Source organism: Vigna umbellata, chromosome 8 (genome assembly GCF_029865625.1).
Source record: "Vigna umbellata cultivar VRB3 chromosome 8, Vumbellata_1.0, whole genome shotgun sequence".
Taxonomy (NCBI): Eukaryota; Viridiplantae; Streptophyta; class Magnoliopsida; order Fabales; family Fabaceae; genus Vigna; species Vigna umbellata.
In genome coordinates, this window is record NC_142172.1 from 47,141,370 (window position 1) to 47,163,486 (window position 22,117).

The 22,117-nt window shown below is 31.1% G+C and overlaps 2 protein-coding genes across 3 annotated transcripts; both read right to left on the reverse strand.

Annotated features, from left to right (window-relative positions):
* Nucleotides 1-2,738: 2,738 nt before the first annotated feature.
* LOC124839540 (protein indeterminate-domain 4, chloroplastic) lies at nt 2,739-9,819 on the reverse strand. Of its 2 annotated transcripts, XM_088096640.1 has the most exons (5): nt 9,533-9,819; nt 9,157-9,406; nt 8,380-8,776; nt 4,725-5,913; nt 2,739-3,080 (listed from the first exon to the last, which is right to left on the reverse strand). In XM_088096640.1, the coding sequence occupies exons 2-4, from the start codon at nt 9,308-9,310 to the stop codon at nt 4,752-4,754; spliced, it is 1,713 nt and encodes a 570-aa protein (XP_087952766.1). In that variant the 5' UTR covers nt 9,311-9,406; nt 9,533-9,819; the 3' UTR covers nt 2,739-3,080; nt 4,725-4,751. The 2 variants fall into 2 exon arrangements, with proteins under 2 accessions (XP_087952766.1, XP_087952765.1); XM_088096639.1 differs by having other exon boundaries at nt 9,157-9,819.
* A 10,167-nt stretch (nt 9,820-19,986) lies between these two features.
* On the reverse strand, nt 19,987-21,474 carry LOC124839538 (soyasapogenol B glucuronide galactosyltransferase-like). The gene is made up of 2 exons (XM_088097904.1): nt 21,223-21,474; nt 19,987-21,103 (listed from the first exon to the last, which is right to left on the reverse strand). Exons 1-2 carry the CDS (start codon nt 21,334-21,336, stop codon nt 20,126-20,128), a joined length of 1,092 nt encoding a protein of 363 aa, XP_087954030.1. The 5' UTR covers nt 21,337-21,474; the 3' UTR covers nt 19,987-20,125.
* Nucleotides 21,475-22,117: the final 643 nt, after the last annotated feature.

Here is a 22,117-nt window from a genome sequence, read left to right on the forward strand (position 1 = left end):
GAGCGTCAGGAAAACCCCCAAGACTGAGCTACCATGCAATCATTCTACACTAAGGATCTCACCAAGAGATCCCACACAGATGGAACTTGATTTACAACTTGGATCATACTTTCATCACTTTGTAATCATATACTTTCTGCCACAATCAACATATACACAATCTCAACAATATACATTACTCACCACTCACAATATAAAAATAACATCTCCCCAATTGAATCTAACTTAATCAATACAAAGAACCAAAATGCATCAATTTATACATACCTATAAGTAATATAATTATTGATTAACACTCACGTTTCAATATAAGAAACAACTATCCTTACTTTATTATATATATATATATATATATATGATACGTACATTATCTTATAAATATATATATTTACATTATATTATTTTATATATATACATGATACGTAACTAATATATATATTTACATTATATTATTATACATATACATATATATATATATATATGTATGATACGTAACTAATATTATATTAAACTAATATATATTATATTAAATATATATATATATATATATATATATATTTATATATTTATATATTTATATATTTATATATGGATCCTTACTTTGAATTCCAAACACACAGTGATTGATTTTCTAAAATTATAATTGACTAGAAATTAACACATCATAACTTTATGCATCTACAATCAACTTGCTTTATTTTATTTTCATCCTAGTAGAGATCTTTCTTTACCTCAATTAGTAAACGGAGAGGACCGAGATGTCTGAACGCATCAAACTCACCTTCGACGCCAGCACATATGACTAGTCCCAACTGACTGGATCAGGCTGCTCTATGATTAGGATGTGCCAACTCAGGTTTTTAAGGTTCCTCTATCCTACCAACAAAGAAATGTTCTCAATAATTAACAATTAATTTATTTAAATTATCTACCTTGTTCTCTTATGCTCTAAATCTGAAATGCCTAATTTTAATATTTTCACTTCCTCTCACAGCAACCTCAAACAGTACCTGTACATCTATTTAATACCCATATACATGCTATTACATAACCCTTACTCCAGACCTTCCAACAAGATCAATTTCAGCCAACAAACTCATTCAAAACAGATTAAATTCATCACATCACAACATGCACAATTTCACAGTTTCAGTTATAACACCCAATACAATAAAAGTCATAAAACAGTTTCACAAGAGCCACACCAGTTCAACATTCATATGCATATATTTTTATAAAATAAATTCATACAAAAGTAATTAGCTCCCCTTATCCTGAAGTTGAGCAGTATAGTCAACTAGAGTGCCCTAACCGTGCCTTCACAGAGAAAACCCAAACAGTGCCCTATAACCACCTAAATGGTGATGGAAACAGCTCTTAGAGATAGAATAGACAGAGAATCAAAAGGAGCACTATGCAACCAGTAAAGTTGCATGCCCTAAGTTCAAGAAAAAGTGGAGAAACTGACTTACCCGTCCAAATAGAAATCTAATCGGATAGAAGGGAAGCTCTCAACTCCGTGAGCGAAAGAACACTACCTATTTGAAATTTCAACGGTTCAAATGAGTGCAAGGGTAGAGAGAAGGCAGAGCAAGAAGGAGAAAATGGAGATGAGTTTAGAAAGAGAAAGGGGAACTGAAAAATGAACTCAGAGCTGAAAAAATGAGGTCTCTTCTGAGGTCCTAGTGCCCTTAGCTTCTTGGGCCAGGCTGCAGGGCCCAGTAGCCTTACATTTTCAGACTCTTACAAAAATGATATTTCATAAACTTTAAAAATTTATTTGATACGACTCTTAATTATTATTATTTTTTTAATTTTCAAAAAAATAAAAAAATTGAACTTTTATGATTATCTTATTTTTGTATATTTATATTATGTTAAATGAATGTAAAAATATACCACTTTACCATTACTTTAAGTAAAATAGTATATACATGACATAAAACACAGCATCCAAAAAAAAAATAACAAATACATGATGTTCTTCTTTTTTCATACCTGTTATTTAAAAAAAAACAAATATTTTACTTTTATTTATTTTTAATATATCAATAATCACTATTTTTTTTTAAATTATACATTTCGAAATGTCATCGAGTGAAAATTTGGGAAACATGTATTCTAAAAGATATAATTTGGACACCTTTTTATTTACTAACCAACATACATAATTTTAATTTTTAAATACATTATTGATAATGATTTTCAGGATACATAGAGGATTTCAAAATGATATATAGTTGTTATTATCATAGTCATTCTCTTAGAGTTACTTTTCATCTAATTTACATTAACTCTGACATATTTAAAATTTAATAGAATTAAGGGCATGTTTGTATTATTAATTACGAAATGAGCTTACTCTTTACAGTTAAAAAAAAAAACTATCCAAATCTACTTCTTCTAATAACTATTTCATTATGAAGATTAAATTGTGAAAAATGAAAGTATAGGAATGTTTGTATAATTTTCTCTTTTTGTATGTATGTCTACAAGGTGGAATGTTGAAATTAAAAGTATTTATAAATTTTGAAACTGTACAATAAAATACCTTTTAATCAAAAGCACCCCAATATACTTTTGAATCAACAAAATTATATAAAAAAAATTAACATAATTTGGGAAAGAGTTCATTATATACTACATTTAAAGCCAGTGTACCAAAATTCAATAATCAACTTAATTTAAATAAAATAAAGTTGTAAATAAGCATGTGACATAACGGGACCATCACGATGTGAAGATATCCAAGCACGTTTAAGCAGAAAATGCCAAAGTGTATATGAACAAAGTCATTGATGGCATGAAGTTTAAATATAAGCAATGTAATGCATTGTCCAATAACAAAATCTATTAAATTAAACCATGAAAATCTTGAACCTAGTTTAAAATCCGAATAAACATATAGAAAGAAAGAAAAAGCAGAAAGTTGGTAAAAGAACCCTAATTTTGAAGCCTAATTTGCTTGCGCTATTAGTAAATTGCAGAAACTTCCACATCTGATTCCCTAACGCTGCACTTTAAAAACCCTTGATTAGATGAACTGAGAAGTTAAGTTTCAATGGAGCATGTTCAAATCCCTGCAAAAAAACAAGCCACGAATAATTGTCAATTTTATACTGTTGCCAAAACTGAAAAGATGATTCTAAAACTGCTACTAATTACTTAGCTAAACTAGGGCACCGTATAGTTGGACTTATATATATATATATATATATATATATATATATATATATATATATATATATATATATATATATATATATATATATATATATATATATATATATATATATATATAAATATATTCTAACAACTGCATGCATAGTTTAAATAACTGATGAAAAATAAATTAAGATATTATATTTGGGACTTTAAAAATAGAGGATTTTTCATACCACAGTGAAATGAATAAATACTTATGCTTAAATCTTATTATAAATTATTAAAATTAGAGTACATGATGAGTTTGTGAGTTTTTTTTTTCTCAAAGAAACTTAATTTTTATTGGTGATAATAACTGATACAAGAAATTGTATTGCAGATCATAAATGAATACTGAAATATTAATTAATTGATTTATTTGTTAACTGAAAGAATATATATGTATGTATGTATAAAGCATTATTAGTAAAGTTTTATCAATTAAAACAGGACGATAAATACGAGTTATCAAATAATTTGAATGATTAAAATTAAATTAAACAATAAAAAATAAGCATACAGAACTTATATTAAAGTACACGATTTTTAAATAGCCATGTAATTAATGAATTTTAATCTTAATCACATTTATAATTCTCATATTCTAAAAAATGAAAATATTACATAAAAAGCAATTCAATCAATAAAGATTATCCATATGAACTAAAATTAAAAAAAAAAAAACTATATTTTCAAATGTTAAAGGAGAATATAACATGTATTTAAACAAATAAAACATGAAAACAATACATTAGCAGTGAACTTAAATTTTCAGTTTACTCTCATACACAAAACATACAACTATATATATATATATATATATATATATATATATATATATGTATACTGTCATGCAGCAAAAAAATAGCTTTGCTGCTTTTTAAAAGAAAAATGATTAATAAACAGAACTAGAAAGTTATCATTATCTAATCACAGTAAGACATATATACATCAAAAAGTTGTGTATATAAAGTGTTTGAAATTCGTCCAGATCAAACATTCTCTGCAAGACTTTCGAGAAATTAATGATAAATATATCTAACAATATATATATGACAGTGGGAGAACATGTTGATAAGAGCAGGTATTGTATTGGTTGAGTGAGGGTCCACCAGTTTGACACTCGTGACTCTGCCAACCCAAAATATATCCAAAAATGAAAGAAAATGAAAAGGAGAAGACAAGAGAAGAAACAAAGTACTGTACAACGTCGTTGTCCACCCCATGCAAGACAACATGTCAGACCACACGCTCTTTTTCTGAACACACTCATTTTCCCCTTTTCTCAAAAGTAGCAGCATCTTCTTTCTAACCAGAGTAATCATATTTCACACACAGATTTTTTATACACTCACATCACATTCTCTACCACTTCAATTTCATCTTATTTTTATCACATCAAAACACACAAGAAAATGCAACCCCTAATCACAACGTAGAATCATAACACCATAATGATCATTATTCATAACATATCACTAATTAATATACAGTACAATGCTTTTGAGTTGATGACGTACCTTTGTACTTTTGTTCGATGATTTTCCTCACTGAAAATTCCCTCCACCACCCCCAAAAGCTTGACCTGACGGCGCAGCATTGTTATTATTATTGCTGTTACTGTTATTTCGTTGATCTGCTTCCAAAGAACTCAAGTTGAAGCCATGCTGTTGTTGCTGCTGTTCTCTCTGTGCAACTCCTCCACTCCCACTCATGCCTCTAACAATCTGACCCACACCCAGAAAATCGCGGGTGAGTCTATCGGACCCCCCAATGCTGCTGCTTCCACTCATTGCATGCACTTTTCCCTCCCTGTTGTTATTATTACTGTTATGATCATACGCTTCAAACCCACCTTCAAAAATGGAAGAGTTTCCACCAACAGCGAACGAGTTCATCAGGTCTTGAAGGTTGCTGTTACCCTGTTCGTTCACGTTCCCTCCGAAGATTCCGCCGCCGTAGTTTGCAGCGTTCACCAGTGGCCTGTGTTGCTCGGATTTTGAGCCGCTGCTGGAGGACGCGCTTCCGAAGCTTTTCAACAGCGAAGCTGTGCTGTTGCTCGAAGACGCACCCATTTGTGCGGCTTTCTGAAGCAGTGCAGTTGCGGACATGTGAGATAGTGCACTGGCGTTGGCGTTTGCACTGACAGCGTTGTTGTTGTTGTTGCTGAAGAGAGAGGGAGCGCTTGAAGTTGTGAAGAAGTTAGCGCTCTCGTTGTTGTTGCTGCTGTTGTTGGTATTGTTGAAGTTTTCAGTGAAGGAAGCATTGTTGGTGGTGTTTGAAAGGAAAGGAAGGTTGAAGGGTGAGTTGCTGTTGCTGAGATGATCGGGGATCTGCATCAGTCCTTGTTGGAAGGGTTTGTTTTGGAGCAGCCCTTGTTGTTGTTGTTGGTCGGGGTGGTAGTTTTGGTTAGGTTCCATAAAGTAGGGTGGTTGTTGTTGGGAGGGTCTGAAGGGAGAACCTAGGAGATGGTCGAATTGGGAGGTTCTTGCGGCGGCGCCACCGAGGCGGAGGAGTTCTGTTGGCTGGGTGTTGGGGTCTTGGATGTTGGAAATGTGAGAAGCAACCTGAGAAAGGTTTAGAGGAATGGTGTTGGCGGTGGTTCCGAAGAGGTGGGTGCCGATGGCGGCGCCAAGGTTTGGTGGATGTCTTGCACTCTCTTGAGCAAGTGCATCGCAGAAGGCCCTGTGGGTGATGAAACTGTCCCTCCTGCATTCATTCAAACAACTAGTGGATTAATCACACACTTCTTATGATAAAGAACATTGAGTTTTATGATAGATCACATCAAATATTCTATCAAAAATGCTGAACAGTTTTATACTTTTTGATTTTTAATCACAAATGTACATGCAATAAGTTTGTTAATTTTTATAATATTAATTTTGAAATTTATATAAAAAATTATTAAGAATTTCTTAATAATGTAAATATAACTAAATATGACCATTCAACTCTTACAATAATTGTTTTAAAGTTATATTTAGAATACATTTTAGTTAGTTAACAAATGTTCAAGTTAATCTAAATTGATTTTCAATGTTTTGGAGGATGTGTGTTAGTGTTACTTATATTATTACATGATTTTGAACTATCTTTCTTCCGTCAACTTTCACATGATATATAATAAAACTTTGTTAAATTTTTTTTTCTGGGGAATCACTTATATGTTAGTTGGAGAATTGATATTAAATTATCTAATATTTTTTTTTATTTAGCAGAGAATATATGAATGATTGAGTGAATTAATTAAAAATAATTCAGAAGAACAAGGAAAATTATTTCTGAATGTAAATTAACTTTGAAACCCATAACTTATATGTCTGTTACCAAAACTTAGCTGATATTAAAAAATATTTTTTAGAAGAAAATGAATATATATATTAAAATTTTGTTGGATGATTTGTCCAAGAAACGGAAGTTCATCATGGAAAACTATATATTATATAAATTATCTCAGATGATTTGTGAAAAAAAAAGGAAGTTCTTCGTCCAAAATATTATGAATTACATCAAGGATTGGTTGTTTCAAATTTAATTATGAAAGGTCAGTAAGAGTTTGTTTACGTATGGTTATAGGAGCTAATGATTTTGTATGTAGCGTGTGTGTAGAGAGAGAGAGAGAGGAGAAGGAGGAAAATTTTCATAAATGATTTTTAAGCTTAATTAAGAATAAAAAGAAATTAAACGAAATAGTTAACTTGAGAAACAAACAGTATAAGAAAAAGATAATTTAAACTTGGTACGTATCTGATATATACATAGATAACTAGAATTAGGAGTTGGCTTTTTCCAAGTAAAAGACAATAAAAATCTTAATGACAAAATGACTTAAAAAATGTTAAGATCCAAATATAAGAATAAAAAGCCTTAATTGGCCCGAGGACAAACATTAGCGTGTATTTATGAAACTATAAATTGGAAAAAAAAATAACACGGTGACAACTCGAGAAGCGAATGAGAAGAGAAGTGAAAATTTCCAAAAGGGTACAAAACAAGTAGGTGGAATAATTTGATAAAAAAAAAAGATTAACCAATGAATTAAGAATTGCTGTGAAGGACTTGACTTGAGAATGTGGTCTGAGTGTTCAATAAATGGAAGCAAGGAACAGTATTGAATGTTTTTGAGATGTAAAAGCGAACATTGAAGAAGCATGATTGTGGGATTGTGCTCGAAGTGGAGTTAGTTTGACTGTAATGCTATGAGAATTGTCAACAAGGATGTACCCACTTTGTGAGTTAATGATTAACATTTATTAGGTACTGCATATCTCTGATGTGAATTCAGCTTGACCACTCACTCTCTCACAACACATTAAAACCGAGGAAAAAGAAAAGTAGTACCACAACTAGATACATTAAAACAGAGAGAGAGAAAGAGAGAGAGAGAGAGAGTTGGATGCTTGATTAGGCCATAACGTTATCATGAAAAGTAGAACCTGCAAGAGCACAGTACTGAACACATCTAGCCAACCCAGAAGAAAACAAAGGTGGTAACAACATATCACACACAAACACACACATATTCTTTCTCTCTCTCTCTCCTCTTCATGGCAAAGCAACACGTGAACAGAAAAGAGAAAAAAAGAAAAGAAAAGGAAAAATGGGGGAAAGAGCGGTGTTTTCGAGGTGAAATGAGAAAGGAAGGGTTATTTTTGCATAGCTTTATGGGTTTTTGATGAGAGAGGGTGCTGTTCCTCCGTGTGTGTTTGTTCTGAAAGCCCTATAACCAAGGCAGTTTCCAGAGATGATTCACGTGGGGGGATGTTTCCTTCCATTTCTCTTGGTTGGCCACCGTACCAATAGAAAGGAATGATGACAAAGGAAACCATACGAGAGAGAAGCAACCAACCGAGTGGACAGAATCTTAATCAATCAAATTCAAAGGAAACCATACTCAGAAGATAAAAAAAGCATCTAAGCCTTTTTCCTCACTGTAGCAAGCTACTGTATATGAGTGTCTTCACACCAGAAGAATCTATTATAACCCTTAAGCCAACCCCAAAGAAGCCAAAACCAAACCGGACACTGTTCTCCTTCTTCTGTTTATGGCCATTTCTGGCTGTGTTAGGCTAAATTTTGCATAATAGGTAAAAAGAGTCGGTGTTTGGAAAAAGGGTAACAGCAAAAATAAGATACATGTTACTTAATTAGTACTGTGTTTATTATTATTACCTGGAGAAGAGTGTACCACAATCACATCTGTATTCTCTGGTGCCACAAGTCTTAGAATGGGCTTTCCAATCTGATTGAACAGCATATTTCTTGGAGCACTTGTCACACTTCCACTTCTTCTCACCATGTTTGCGAGAGTAGTGTTTCTTAATCCCTGTGAGGTCTCCAAGAGCCCTTGAAGGGTCATGGTGGACGCATGTGGGCTCAGGACACAGATAAACCTTTCTCTTTGGCTCTTTTGTAGTCTTCTGCTTAAGCTTCCAAGGCAGGTTGTGTCCTCTTCTGTGTAGCTGTAGGTTTTGCTCCCTTTGGAACCCTTTGTTACACACCTCACATATAAACCTGTTTGTTGCCATTAGGGTCTTGGGAGATAGTGCTATCACCTCCGCATCTGGATCTGTTGCCATGGAAAAATGACAAACAACAAATTATTAGAAAATTTTTCAGTTCACACAAGGCAAAATATAAAAGAAAAAAAGAACATACTACCAAAACCTGGAAATCAATTCGAGAAAGCTTCAAGACAAGGATTTCCAAATACATACATGCCCATTTAATCCCGTTCCATCTTAATTACATTTGTTTTGAAATTAGGGTTCCCTCGGGAATTCACACATTCCGAGTGAAACAAAAGGGTATAACCAGAAAAAGTTTGTGGAATGAAAATAGATACAATCTATGAAAGGAAAACAAAAAAAAAAAGAACTTTTATCATAGAGAACCATTTAGAGATTAGATCTTAATTTCTGATAAAAAAAAAACTTCAAAAATACTTGCATGGAGTTCCAGGTTGGTTTCTCTTTTTCTTCTGGGGTGGTGGTGCAGCTGGTGTTGCAGACGAAGATGGTGTCAAGGAATGCTGTTGCTTCATCTGGTTTTGATCCTCTTCTCTAAAGCCAAAGAGTGATGCTGAGGAAGATGATGCCGCCATGTGTTGTAGCAAGTTCTATATATAACTAAATTAACCTTCTTCTGTTTGGTCTGGGAGTATCCTTTTCTCCTTGAACCCCACAACTGAATCAGAATTCTGGAAAACCCACATGCAATTTGAGTCCACTATTCAATTCACAACCCCGATCTCAGAAAAGAAAAACTCGTAAAGCAATTAATAGAATTCTAACAAAGGAAAAACACAGAGGGAGATAGAACGGACAAAGAGAATTGAAGAGGAAGAAATTAATAGCAATAGCAAATATTCAACTCCTCCATAGACACTGCCCTGGTGTTAATATTCTCCGCAGGTTGGCTTGTTATAAATGAGAAATTTGAGCTGGCAACAATATTACTCAGTTTCTTCACTGATTTGGTGTCATGCAGATACACCAACACATACTCACAAAACATTTCCTTTTTTTTTTTTCCCTTTTTCTTTTATTCTCTTGAAAAGCTTTTCCAGATTTTGCTCAGTTCTCCCTTGTCATAAATGAAAATTTTACACTAGCAAAAATTAATGAATGAGAGAGAGGGTAAGGCCTACGGGTCGGTGGACCCAATCCTCAGCCACATAACGACATAGGATGTGTGAAAGCAGCATGAAACAGCTACACCACTCTCTCTCTCTCTCTATCTCATATTTCGTATCTTCTCACTCACTCCCAGACAAACTTTCACTCATCACTCAGCCCCACTGGGCCTCACGCAAAATTCAAAAGGAAAAAAAAAAGGACAATGAATGAAACTCTTTAACCGTAAAACCAATGGAGAGAACAAAAATAAATAGCAGTAATAAAACAACCTCGGTTAAGGAAATAGCAGTAATTAAATTAAGCAGAACTTAAATGGTAAAATGATAGGAAGGAATATGTAGGGATGATGTTGTGTTGTGTCAATGTATTGATATTGGTTTTGGTTTGTAAAGTGGAAAAATAAAAACACCTGATGGTTGATTGGATGAGGGGTGAATGACACTGTTTGTCTGAAATTCAGCGGAGGCAGAGTGTACTGTACTGTTACCGTTTATGGTAACTGACATGGAAAGGGCAAAAAAGGATTCTGAAACTCTATGTGCTGTGTTTGGCTGACTTGGGTTGAGGTCCTTCTTCCCTTCTGCTGTTGCATGCAATGTATGCAGTGCCTGGCTGGTCCTGCCCAAAGGTCACATCAATGGAAGGGTAGTTTCGTTATTTTTTGAAAAAGTGGGGAAAATCGCAATCAGAACACCCAAGAAAGGACCTAATCCAACCACTATGGATAAACAAATCACCAAGGAATTTTTTTGAGGTTGCTATGGTCACAGATGAATTCTACACCGTGGATCCTGTGGAAACAATATCACTGTCAACTGCATCGACCACCTTTTTTTCTTTCTGAGATATTACCATGGAATAGAATAGAATAGAATAAAGTGAAATGTGTGCTTTTAGGGGAATTATGAGGTCTTTTGACAGAGATAGTTATTAATATTATTATCGACTTTTTAATATTAATATTAATATTAATATTAATATTAATAAATCATTTTCTTCAACACACAATTTATTCCATCTCTTTGCTTCGCTGTCTTTTCTATTAAATTTATTACTTTATTAATTGGCATTTATGTTTCAATAATTAAACAGCCCATAAGTTACAAAGGGCGTTATCATTCTTTGGCAAAAACATGACACCTTAACTGTAAAGAATTATGATTTTTGACACTGATATTAATGAGATATAAAGTCAAACTTTAGACTCATAAATGCTCTACTTTATATAAGGAATTGCTACTCATCTTCTAACTAACTACATTCCCAAGATACAATCTCTTCATAAAGTTAAAATTAATTTGTAATTTATGTTTAATTTATCTATTAAATATTTTTACATTACAATTTAATTTTTTTACTTTTTACTTTTTCCTAAACTTTTAATAGAAAGTTCTCTCAAAACTTCCATGATCATCTATATTTCATGAAATTTACCTATTAAACTGTCATTTTCAAAAAGGAAAATGAAGAGATTTATTTAAAACAAAAGGAAAATTAAAATACTTAACAAGTTTGATGTCAAACATTATATAAAATAGTAAATCATGCTAAAATTAATATATTCATATATATATATATATATATATATATATATATATAAGGAAAAAAAACATGTGGGACTAAAATTTACTTCAATCATATCTTTTAAAAGAAATTTCTGAAGTAGTCAAACTAAGGAGATAGATATAAACAGTTCAATTCATAAACCTTTCATAAACTTAATTTGTAGATTAATTATAATTGATATGGAAGTTGGTGAAGTATGGGGTTGTTGTATTTTTATTTTGATTTGATTATTAGGTTGATGAATGAGAAGGGACCCCAGAACAAATAAATAATTAAAGTTCATGTAATGAAATCCCAATCATGGTTTTCTTGGTTGGTTTCTAGTTTGTTGTCATTCTTTTAGACAAAGATCCAAAGCAGAAGAGACCGGTAGAAAAAATAAAAAATAAAATTATGGTGTGTATAATAAGATAAGAGCCTGCATCCATAAGAGTACTACTCTCTACTTAGTCTTTTAAGTCTTCAAAACATTCAACTAAAGAATTAAAAAAAATAAATAGTCAAATAAAATATCTAATGCTAGTTTTTTAAACAAAATCTGAAAATTACCCTGAGTTTGGAAATATATATTCTGATTCGAACCAGAAACGTTCATTCTACTGGTCCTAAGTCTGCAACGTATAATAGTAAGGAAAAAAAAACCAACAGTTATAGAAACATTGAAGAAAGACACATCGGAAGTGTGAACCAACCGAAACCTAATTTTCAATGAAAAGAAAAACATTTGAAGACAAGGACTAAGGTAAGACTCTTTTAGACTTTTAGTGACCACTCATGCATATATATAGTTCATGGTGCTGCACACAAATACAAAGTCTGGTATGATCAGAAGGACACGCACGTTCCAATACGATCTTCAATGGCGGCGGCATTTTCTTCTCACGAAACTAGCTAGCGTTGTCTTTTCTCACAGTTTCTCTCATGTCCTCTTACTAACTACAATCCAAACTCGTTCCTCAGTACATACCATGTATTGAAAAAGGTTACATATTGTTTTGTTATTCTGAGTCAAAATATTGTTGTAGCACCCAAAAGTTTAGCATCAATGGGATCGTGTTTGAATTTGACACCTTGCTAGAGTTCATTGCATGAATTAGCAGAAATCTAGCTACAGGACCCAATCCATATTTTATTTATTAATATTAACTCAAAAATTTCAAAAATAAATAAAATGAACCTAATTCATGTTGTCGGGTAATTGGTTGTTGGCCTTATATAGGTAGTTGTTGTCTTCGGAAATTCCCTCAGTTAAATACCAACAAAATCATGGGAGTTGTAAACAAATAACATGAAATTGGACAGAAAATCTCAAATTTAAATTAAAAATGTAGATTTTATGAGTTTGATACACGCATTAGCTCACACCTTTAATTTCACAGTTTACTTCACCCTGAATAGGCCCATAACATAAGTGGCTGACTTGTATAAGTTTTGAAAAAAAAAACTGTGATTTATTTTTATACATATACTAACAAATGCGTAAGATTTTTTTTAGTTGGTATATTTTAGTAATGTGTACCGGGTTTTAGTAGACAAAAATCCCGAAACTCTTACTTACCTCTCTCATTCCTCTCCACTTTTTCTCTTTCATCTCTCTTACTCCAACCTTTTCTCTGTCATCTCTATTGTAATCCCAACGAAAAAAATCAGAAACACTCACCTAACTCTAATTCACCTTCGTCACTTATTCAATTTGTTTCTCTCTCATCTTCATCCTCTCACACATCCACACACAGAAACCCGCGACACCGCAATTTGTTGTTCTTGTTCTGTTTGTTCATTTGTTTTTCAATTTAATAACACAATAATTGATGATGTTGATGTTGATTTTTGATTGGAGAGTTGTGTTATATATTTTCTCTTCTATTGTAATTAAATTTGTAAAAAACTAAAGTCTACAATAATTTCAATAACTTCAAAACTAAAAAAAATAAGAAACCTCCCACGAAAAAATGTTAGCATCAACTCATAATAGTTGCAAAGCATTTAGTTTCTTAATACCAATTTTAATAAAATCATAGAAATGAAAGGAGTAGAAGTTAAATTATGAGCGTGATTGGTAACAAATTTATTAGTTTAAATTCCAATTTGAAATTTAATACGTTTTGTTTTTCTTAATTTCACTTATGCTGCAAATGATAAATGAGAATCACAATATCATGTTTATAATTCTGATAAAATCATAGAAATTAAAGGAGTAGAAGTTAAACATGAGTGTGATGGTAACAAATTTATTAAGTTTAAATTCTAATTTGAAAGTGTTTTGTTTTTCTTAATTTCACTTCTGCCGCAAATGATATATTAGAATGACATCATATTTATATTGACCAAACAAGTTGGAGATGTGAATTGTTTAAAATACACTTACATGATGTGATTTACTTTGGAATGTAATTTTTTGGTTTAACTTAAGAGCTAACAAGTTCATTATGACTGGTTTACTAATTTCTGGTTGATTTTTAATTAGTTGGTATATCAATGCAGTTCTTCTTAAAAACTACTCAATATTGTGCAATCTGCTCAAATCTAGAAGATGTGTAATTTGTTAGAATATTTTTATTCTTTTTACAAAAATGAAATGAAAATATGTTTATCAATATGAAATATTCGAGAGGGAACGAACAGTGATCTTTTTCTGAATAAGGGGATAAAGTCAACAACAACAAATTTCTTTGTTCATAACTCTCCTCAATAATTTGTTCTGGTTAAATCATTTAGTATAATATGCAAGAGCTTTTATGTTTTTTGACATTGGTTATACGAAGGAAGGTGAAAAGTATATTCCATTTTCTGGACAATGACTTATCCCTTCCTAAATCCCCTTTTCACATAACAGTTTTTCTCTTCGGAAAAATATTTTCAGACAACTTAATAGTCAAAATATCAATTCTCCCTCGAGATAAACTACTAATTCTAAAATTTAATAACAATTAGAAGCGAAAAAATATAACACAACCCTCTGATAAAAAATCAACATCAACATCATCAATTATTTTGTTATCAAAGTAGAAAACAAGTGAACGAACAGAGTAAGAGCAATAAATTGCGGTGTCACGGGTTGTTGTGTGTGGGTGAGAGAGTATGGAGTTGAGAGAGAAACAAATAAGATAAGTGAGGAAGGTGAATTAGGGTTAGACGAATGTTTATGATTTTTTTTCCGTTGAGGCTACAGTAGGGATGTCAGAGAAAAAGTTGGAGTGAGAGAAATGAAAGAGAAAGGGTTGAGAGTAATAAGAAAGGTGAGTAAGGGTTTGGGTTTCTTTTTTTTACTTTTGAGAATAAAAATTATTTAAATATCTTTGACCTTAAAGCTTAGAATCAATAATATATGAAGGTATTTTTGTCTATTAAAACCCGATACAAATTGCTAAAATGTATCAACTAAAAAAACCTCAATAATGTTAACAAATCACACACATGTATATATATATATATATATTACAATTATATTTTTGATTGAAATATCACAAATTATTCTAGACAGAGTCTTTCTTCTTAATATTCAGACCCTCACATGAAAATTGAAATGATATATTATTATTTATATCTGACTTCTCTTTAAATGTTTGGTTTAAGTTTTACCCTTAAATATACGTGATAAAAAAATTATTTTATAAGTAAATCTATCTTTTTAGGACTAAGTTTTTCCATAAGTTTCAATGTTTTCAGAAAAGCAAGGTTTTTGCTTGTTTTTTATATTTTCAATAATTTTTATATTTCCTGTTAGTGAAATAAATAAAAATGTTTTTTTTAACATGTAATTCTTTCAACATGTTCTGGTGAAATAACAAAAATGAATTTTGAAAAATTTTACATATTAACTTGTTTTAAATCAAAATTTTGCATATTTTAAACGGATTAAATTTTAAAATGTCAACATGCAAGGAAAGAATAATTTATAAATTCTACGTTATTTGTTCATGGTCTGTAATTATGTGCAATAAATGTCATTATGATTATTTTTGAATGAGTATTTTTTTTAAACATAATTTCTTTATTATGTATCTTATAATATAACAGATAAATGCATTTTGCAAATTTTCTTTTCTACAGGGGAGTATAAAATTTGTTTTTTTATTACCTTCTGAGTATTGTTTTTTAAAAAAAACAATAGATTTTAAAATGTTATAGCGTAAAATATGGGGGTATAGAAACAAAAACTGTGACCAAGAAATACAGTATGGTCAATATAACTCACAGAGGTGAGATTGATCTAATTATAATAGGTAATTAAGCTCAATTGGATAATGGTTTAAACAAACTGAAATTAATTGTTTAGTGCAAATTTATAAGCAATTTAGTGCAAATTTTCAATCAATTCAATTTATTTTGTTAATTTTTGTTAACCTGTTTGTATGGAGAATTTCATAATTTTTATAAAATTTAAATATATTAAATTTAAATTATTTTATATTTAAATTGTTTAATATTTAAGATGTTTTGGTTTTAATGTTTTTATTTAAATAAATTATTTCAATTATAGTTAAATGCACAAATTTATTTTAATATTAATCTATGTTTAGTCATTTTAAAGTATTGGTTAGTTATTTATTTAGTCTACATATGTCAAAGTTATTTTGAAGTTAAGGGTCTATCTGCAATTTAGTCTACATTTTTCAAAACTTTGATACCAAGGTTTATCTTTTTCCACTTGCATTAACAATAATTTATTTTCTATTAACTTCAATAAAAGTTATGTGCATGTAACGTCACCCACAAATACTTTAATCAGTGTTCTCAATAATTCTCCAAAATAATATTGTTCAAAATCAATTAAAAAGACTCTGCCAATGAACAGCAATAAAATAATAACATCTGTTACTCAGAAAATAATCTTTATTAGCATTACCACAAAATTCCTAACTTATTTTGATGAAAAATTAGTTTAGCTGATATTGATAGAAATCTTTAGATAACTAACATTTACTTAAAAAATTACATCAACGTTAACCAATAAAATTTAGCCAATGTTGATGGTAAAAGTAAATTTTAAATTGTACGTTTCAAAATTAAGATAATGCATTTCAAAGTTGCTTTTATTGTTTTTTAAATAGAATATGCCTTCAGAAATTAAATTTTTCACTCATTTACACCTTTCCTGTTATAATAAAAAATATTACTAAAATTTGGAAACCTAAAGTAATTTCTGGGGTGCAAGAAAAGTTTTGAAGAACTTTTGTCAAAAGCAGTAGCTTCTGGAGCAAGGACCAAACAACTTTTGTCAAGAACACGAGTTTTACTCCCTGTACCCGTGAATTTCTCCACGCACTCCCTCAAGTTCTCAAGATGACTTCAGGAATAAAATGTTTTGGAACAGAATTTTAAATTTGTTTTCCAAAACATGATTTTTGAAACAAATTTCAGAGTGATCAGATATATTATGAAATTTATTTTTCAAAATATTTTTTTAAATCCCTTAAAATATGTATAAGAGTTTTAGATTGAACTTTCCAAAATATATGAACTATGTTTTAGAAAGAAATTTTCGAAATAATTTGTTTTTCACATTTTCTCTTTTTTTTAGCCTTTTTCTTTTATTGGGGTGTATTTAGTAATTATGTGAGAACACGTAGACCACTGTAACCCGACCTACTAGTGCATTTTTTCAATGCACTCCAACATCACCTTAGGTATATTACATGTCTTCTACCTAATTATTCTATAGGGAATGATGTTGTAAGAGTTATACTATAAGAAAAAAAAAGGTAAAATTTATTTATTTTGTATATTTCATATTAATTTTATTTAATAATAACAATAATAATAATAATAAATTATTCATTGTTATCATCGTTATAATATTTCAGTAGCCTAAATTTATGTAAGACATAAACATTGATCATCCATATATAACTTTACTGACTACAGACATTTCATTTGTGTGCTATTGAACTATTTTTTTCTTAAAAAGATAATAACTGTTGTTTGAGTATTGTTTTTTTATTAAGTTCACCATTTTTTAATTAATTTTTTTTTTATTCATCAAATATACTTTTTTCCGTTTAAAAATTATAATATCTTTATTTTAATGTACTTGTTTTAAAAGAAATAATTATTATGTTTAAGGACTAAAATATCCTTGCTTAATATATTAGTTTATAAAATTTAACTTTTTGGCCAAACACATTTTGAAAATATTTAATATGTTTTAGTAAAATGTTTTCATTGGAAAACATTTAATATCCATGTCTCAAACATTGAATTGGTTGAACCATGCATCTTAGTGGCTTAAGAGTTCTAAACATATTATATCCATTTGTTCAGTCTGACGTTTCATCCATAATTCTTTACTAACATTGAATATTATTGTTAAGGTTTAGAACTATTGTTTGTTGAAAAGTAATCACTCAAAGATTTTTCTTAATCGAACACTTTTCGAACACAACCATATTTTAAAAAAGAAATTCAACTAAAAAACCTATGTTGATCCAAATGATTCAATTTCTATAAATCTACTACAATAAATATTCCATGTCACCGATATTCATCCACGTGAAATTAAATTAATAAATAAAATATAAATTAAGATTGTGCTTAGATAATGTCAAAATAATTAAATTATAGTAGTTTTGATTAAATATTTCATGAGTCCACCATTTGTTTGCTTGTAAAATTGTAAAGATAAATTAAAAATAAGTAAACAAATTATTGAATAAATATGAAGTACGAATTATAGGTAAAGAAAAAATGTTAGATTTATGAAATTTATATATCAATAATTAATAAGCATTAAATCTTTAATATGAGTCGTTTCCAATTTAAAACATACCTAAAGAATTGACCATTAGGAACAACAATTAAGAAATTAACATGTACTCGTCTCTTATTTTTTCCTATATAGATAGTACTTTAGGTCTCTTTTTTATTTTCTCTCTATAAAATAAAAAGAAAGGAATAAAAATAAATGAACATGTTCACAGATAAGGAATGTGACCTCTTTATATTTATTTTTTATAAATTTTAATAATTATAATTTGACTGATTCAACAAATTAATTTATTAATACTTTTTACACAATAAAATTTTTATGACAATGTCATTAGTCATATTTACAAAATTAAATCATTTTATCATTGACAAATAAAATATAATGATCATAGTATATTTAGTGATTTGTTATATATATATATATATATATACATTTTTTTTTGTTAACAAGAAACTCTTAATAAGGATTTTACAACATGACGTGAGAAACTTCGCAAAGAAATCCCACGATGTGGTATTAAGAGCTTCACAACGTGAGTTTTACAACATAATAAGACAAAGACTTGTAACATGCAAAGTAACAGATAATGCTTCATGACTGAGTGTTCATATAGAATGGTTTGCAATTGGCAGTGGCTCCTGAAATTCACCATTAATGGTAGCGAAAATTATGAAAAATACATGAGGAAAAAATAATGAAAATGCGTAGAAAAGAGAATATGAAAGTGCATAGAAAAATGAAACATAAATAAAAATTATACAAGGGAAAACAACACATTTGCTTTTATAAAAGTACTGTATATTCAATAATGATTCTTTATATAATTATCGTTGTAAGTTTTAACTATAATTCTCTATATAAACGTTATTATTTATTTTCTGTTCCATTTTCAACGATGTTCTTTATATAACTGTCGTGATGTTTACTTTTAATGACAGTTAAAAAATTAACTATAGTTAAAAAATTTGCAAAAATTGTAATTTTACCATCTTACCTTTTTTTTTTTAACTACAACAGCTTATTAAATGTCAGAAATCGATGTTGTGAAATTTTCACACTAGTGAAGACATCAACATTCACTTCAATTGTACTACATAGTAAGAGAAGATATATTAAAGTAAATGCAAACAAACCTAAAATAAATATAACTCGTTGTCAATACACACAACATATCTTCAGTCACTATCAATGTTAATGAATAAAAGACAAGGAAACAAAAAGAATATACTGCATTATTTATGACGAAAAATAAACCTCGATCTTCATTCAAGTATGAAGAAACAAAATATTTAATGCCAGAGCTCTAGTTTTATTCACATAAAAACAACTTTCAAGTTCAAACATTAATAAGAATGGCACTATTTTTAAAAAGATAATAAAAAAATAATGACAAATAAACACGCCAATAATAATTACGTAACATAACAAAAACTACTCTTAAAATCTATCAAAAAGATTAAAAAAACTACAATATTCCAATGCGCAATAAAATAAACTGTTAGTAAAATACTTAATTACAGATATACAAATTATTATAATTTTAAAATTTATTTAAGAATAGAAATTTTGGTTGGGTGTTCTGACCACGGGAATGCTTCCATGAATTGATATGATATGATTCCTTTTTTATTTTTATATAAAACTCCCACTAGTTTTTAAGATATTATTATTTCTGTCATGATTGTTGGAGTTAATTATGTGTAGGACCACAAAATAATTTGTTGGGAGCATCATTTCAAGGTATCTCACCACACTTGTAAATTCGCCTCACTTGTAAATTCGCCTTAATTAACAAACCAAAGCTGGTGATTATATTCAACAAGACCTCACCAAATAATGCCAAAGTAAACATAGATCAGTCAAAAGTGAGAAACTAAGCATATTATTCTGGCAAGCTGATCATAGATGGTAACAGCACTAACGATACATTAACAATAAATAAAAGCTGATAACTCTCACGATCTAACATCTTCCACACGGCTTTCGAAGCTTTTGAGTGGTATTATTATATACCCTTTTGAAGTTTGACTGATTTGAGCTCTTCAATAAGCTCTTTCAAATTGTTATGAGAAGTGCCACCACTCTGAATCGCTTTCTTTGCTTCATCACTCAACACTTTCACTCTCTTCCTCATTTCTACACACTCTTCTCCACCCATCACCAAAACAATTGCTTTTCGAATCTCCTCCCTCTTCACTGTTTCACTCCCAAAATCATTCAAGTTTCGCCATTCTTTTGCTCCAGCCGAAACTCCAATTTTCAACACATCCACCACCAACTTCTCATTGAAAAACTGCTCCGAAAATATAGGCCAAGCCACCAATGGCAATCCTGCAATCACACTTTCAAACACAGTGTTCATCCCACAGTGAGTCACCACTGCCCCAGTAGCAGGATGGTCTAGTATAGCAAGCTGTGGTGCCCAACCCCATATCAGATAACCTTTGTTGCTTTCTCGCACCCTCTTTTCAAATTCCTCCAGGAAACCCCTATCCCCATCATCGTCGTTTTTCCTAACCACCCATATGAAATCATGTCCACAATCTTCAAGTGCGTGGGCTATTTCAACAAGCTGTGCAGTAGGGAACTTGTTCATGCTCCCAAAACTCACATACAAAACAGAGTTCTCTTTCTTCGAATCAAGCCATCTCATCAACTCTTCGTCTGTTCTTTTTCCTTCTCCTTCTTTTGCATGCCCTCTACCAGCCTTGTCCAACTCATCTTGGTTCACCCACAACGAAACTGGTCCTATACTCCAACTCTTAGTACCCATGACCCTCTTGTAATGCTCCTCGTAAGCTCCCTCAAACTCGTAAAAGCTCTTGAACAGTGACCCGTAGCTCTTTTTCTCTGATTCTTTAATCATCTTCTTTAAATAGGTATAGGGCTTTGGTGCTCTGAGCCAATCCGGTAACTGCGAGCGTGTCATCTCCAACTTGTGGGGCAACCCAGGAAGCTCAAAACTCTCACCATCAGAATCTACCTATGAAACACATACACAACCCGCTTCAAAAAAGTAGAAAAATTCACGAGACATGATGATTTATAATTGTAATTTGATTCGGTTTCAGATGTACATAGTTAAGAATCTTGCTTTTATACCTTGGCGTGAGGAGCAAACTCTTCAACGCAGTTCATTGCACAGTGAGAAAAGTAAAGGCCCCGACATAAACGAGCCTTGGAATTCCAAGTTCGGCGGCTGCATCGGCGCTCCATGGGTAGAACATGTCGGTGACAATGAAATCGGGTTTCATAACACGGAAGAGTTCCTGGTACTGGCCTTGGAGAATGGACAGTCCCTCGCTGATTTTCATCGTCAAGAGTGGAGGAGTGTCGGCGTTGATGGTTTCAACACCTTCTGGCAAACCAGGGACTTGCGGGAACTTTACCACATGGGTTCGAATGGGGCGGCCACGGCTAGAATCACGGTCGATGGAGCTTTGGAAGACGGCGACGTTTGCTGGTGTGGTGATTATCGTCACATCCACGCCGTGTGTGGCGAAGAGCCTCGCCATGTCCACCACCGGAATTAGGTGACTGGTTGAGATGAATGGAAGAAAAATACCTTCAGCATTTCAGCTTCACCTTTGATCTCACAGGACCCCATGGTTATGGATCTTTAATGGAAAATTATCGATTCATTATGCTTTCGGGTTTCATTTCTCTTTATATACATTGGATAAATCCTTTTTCTATTCCTCTACTTTCTCTCTATCAACGTGAGCGAGGAAAATTAATATTGCAACAATCTTTGGATGCTCCTCGTGTTACAGTCCTATTTTTTATTTATTATTTATTACAGGCATAAAGTAATTTTTGTGCAGACATGTTTTTGACTGTGTTGGAAACAGTCATACGTATCATCTTCACCGACATGTATATTAAAAAGGAAAACAATTATTAGTAAGGAGTCTGGGCTGAAACATTAATTAATGTAACACATGGAATGCAAGGGATTATTTTAAAAAGCTGTTATAAGGAGGTGCTGGTTTTCTTA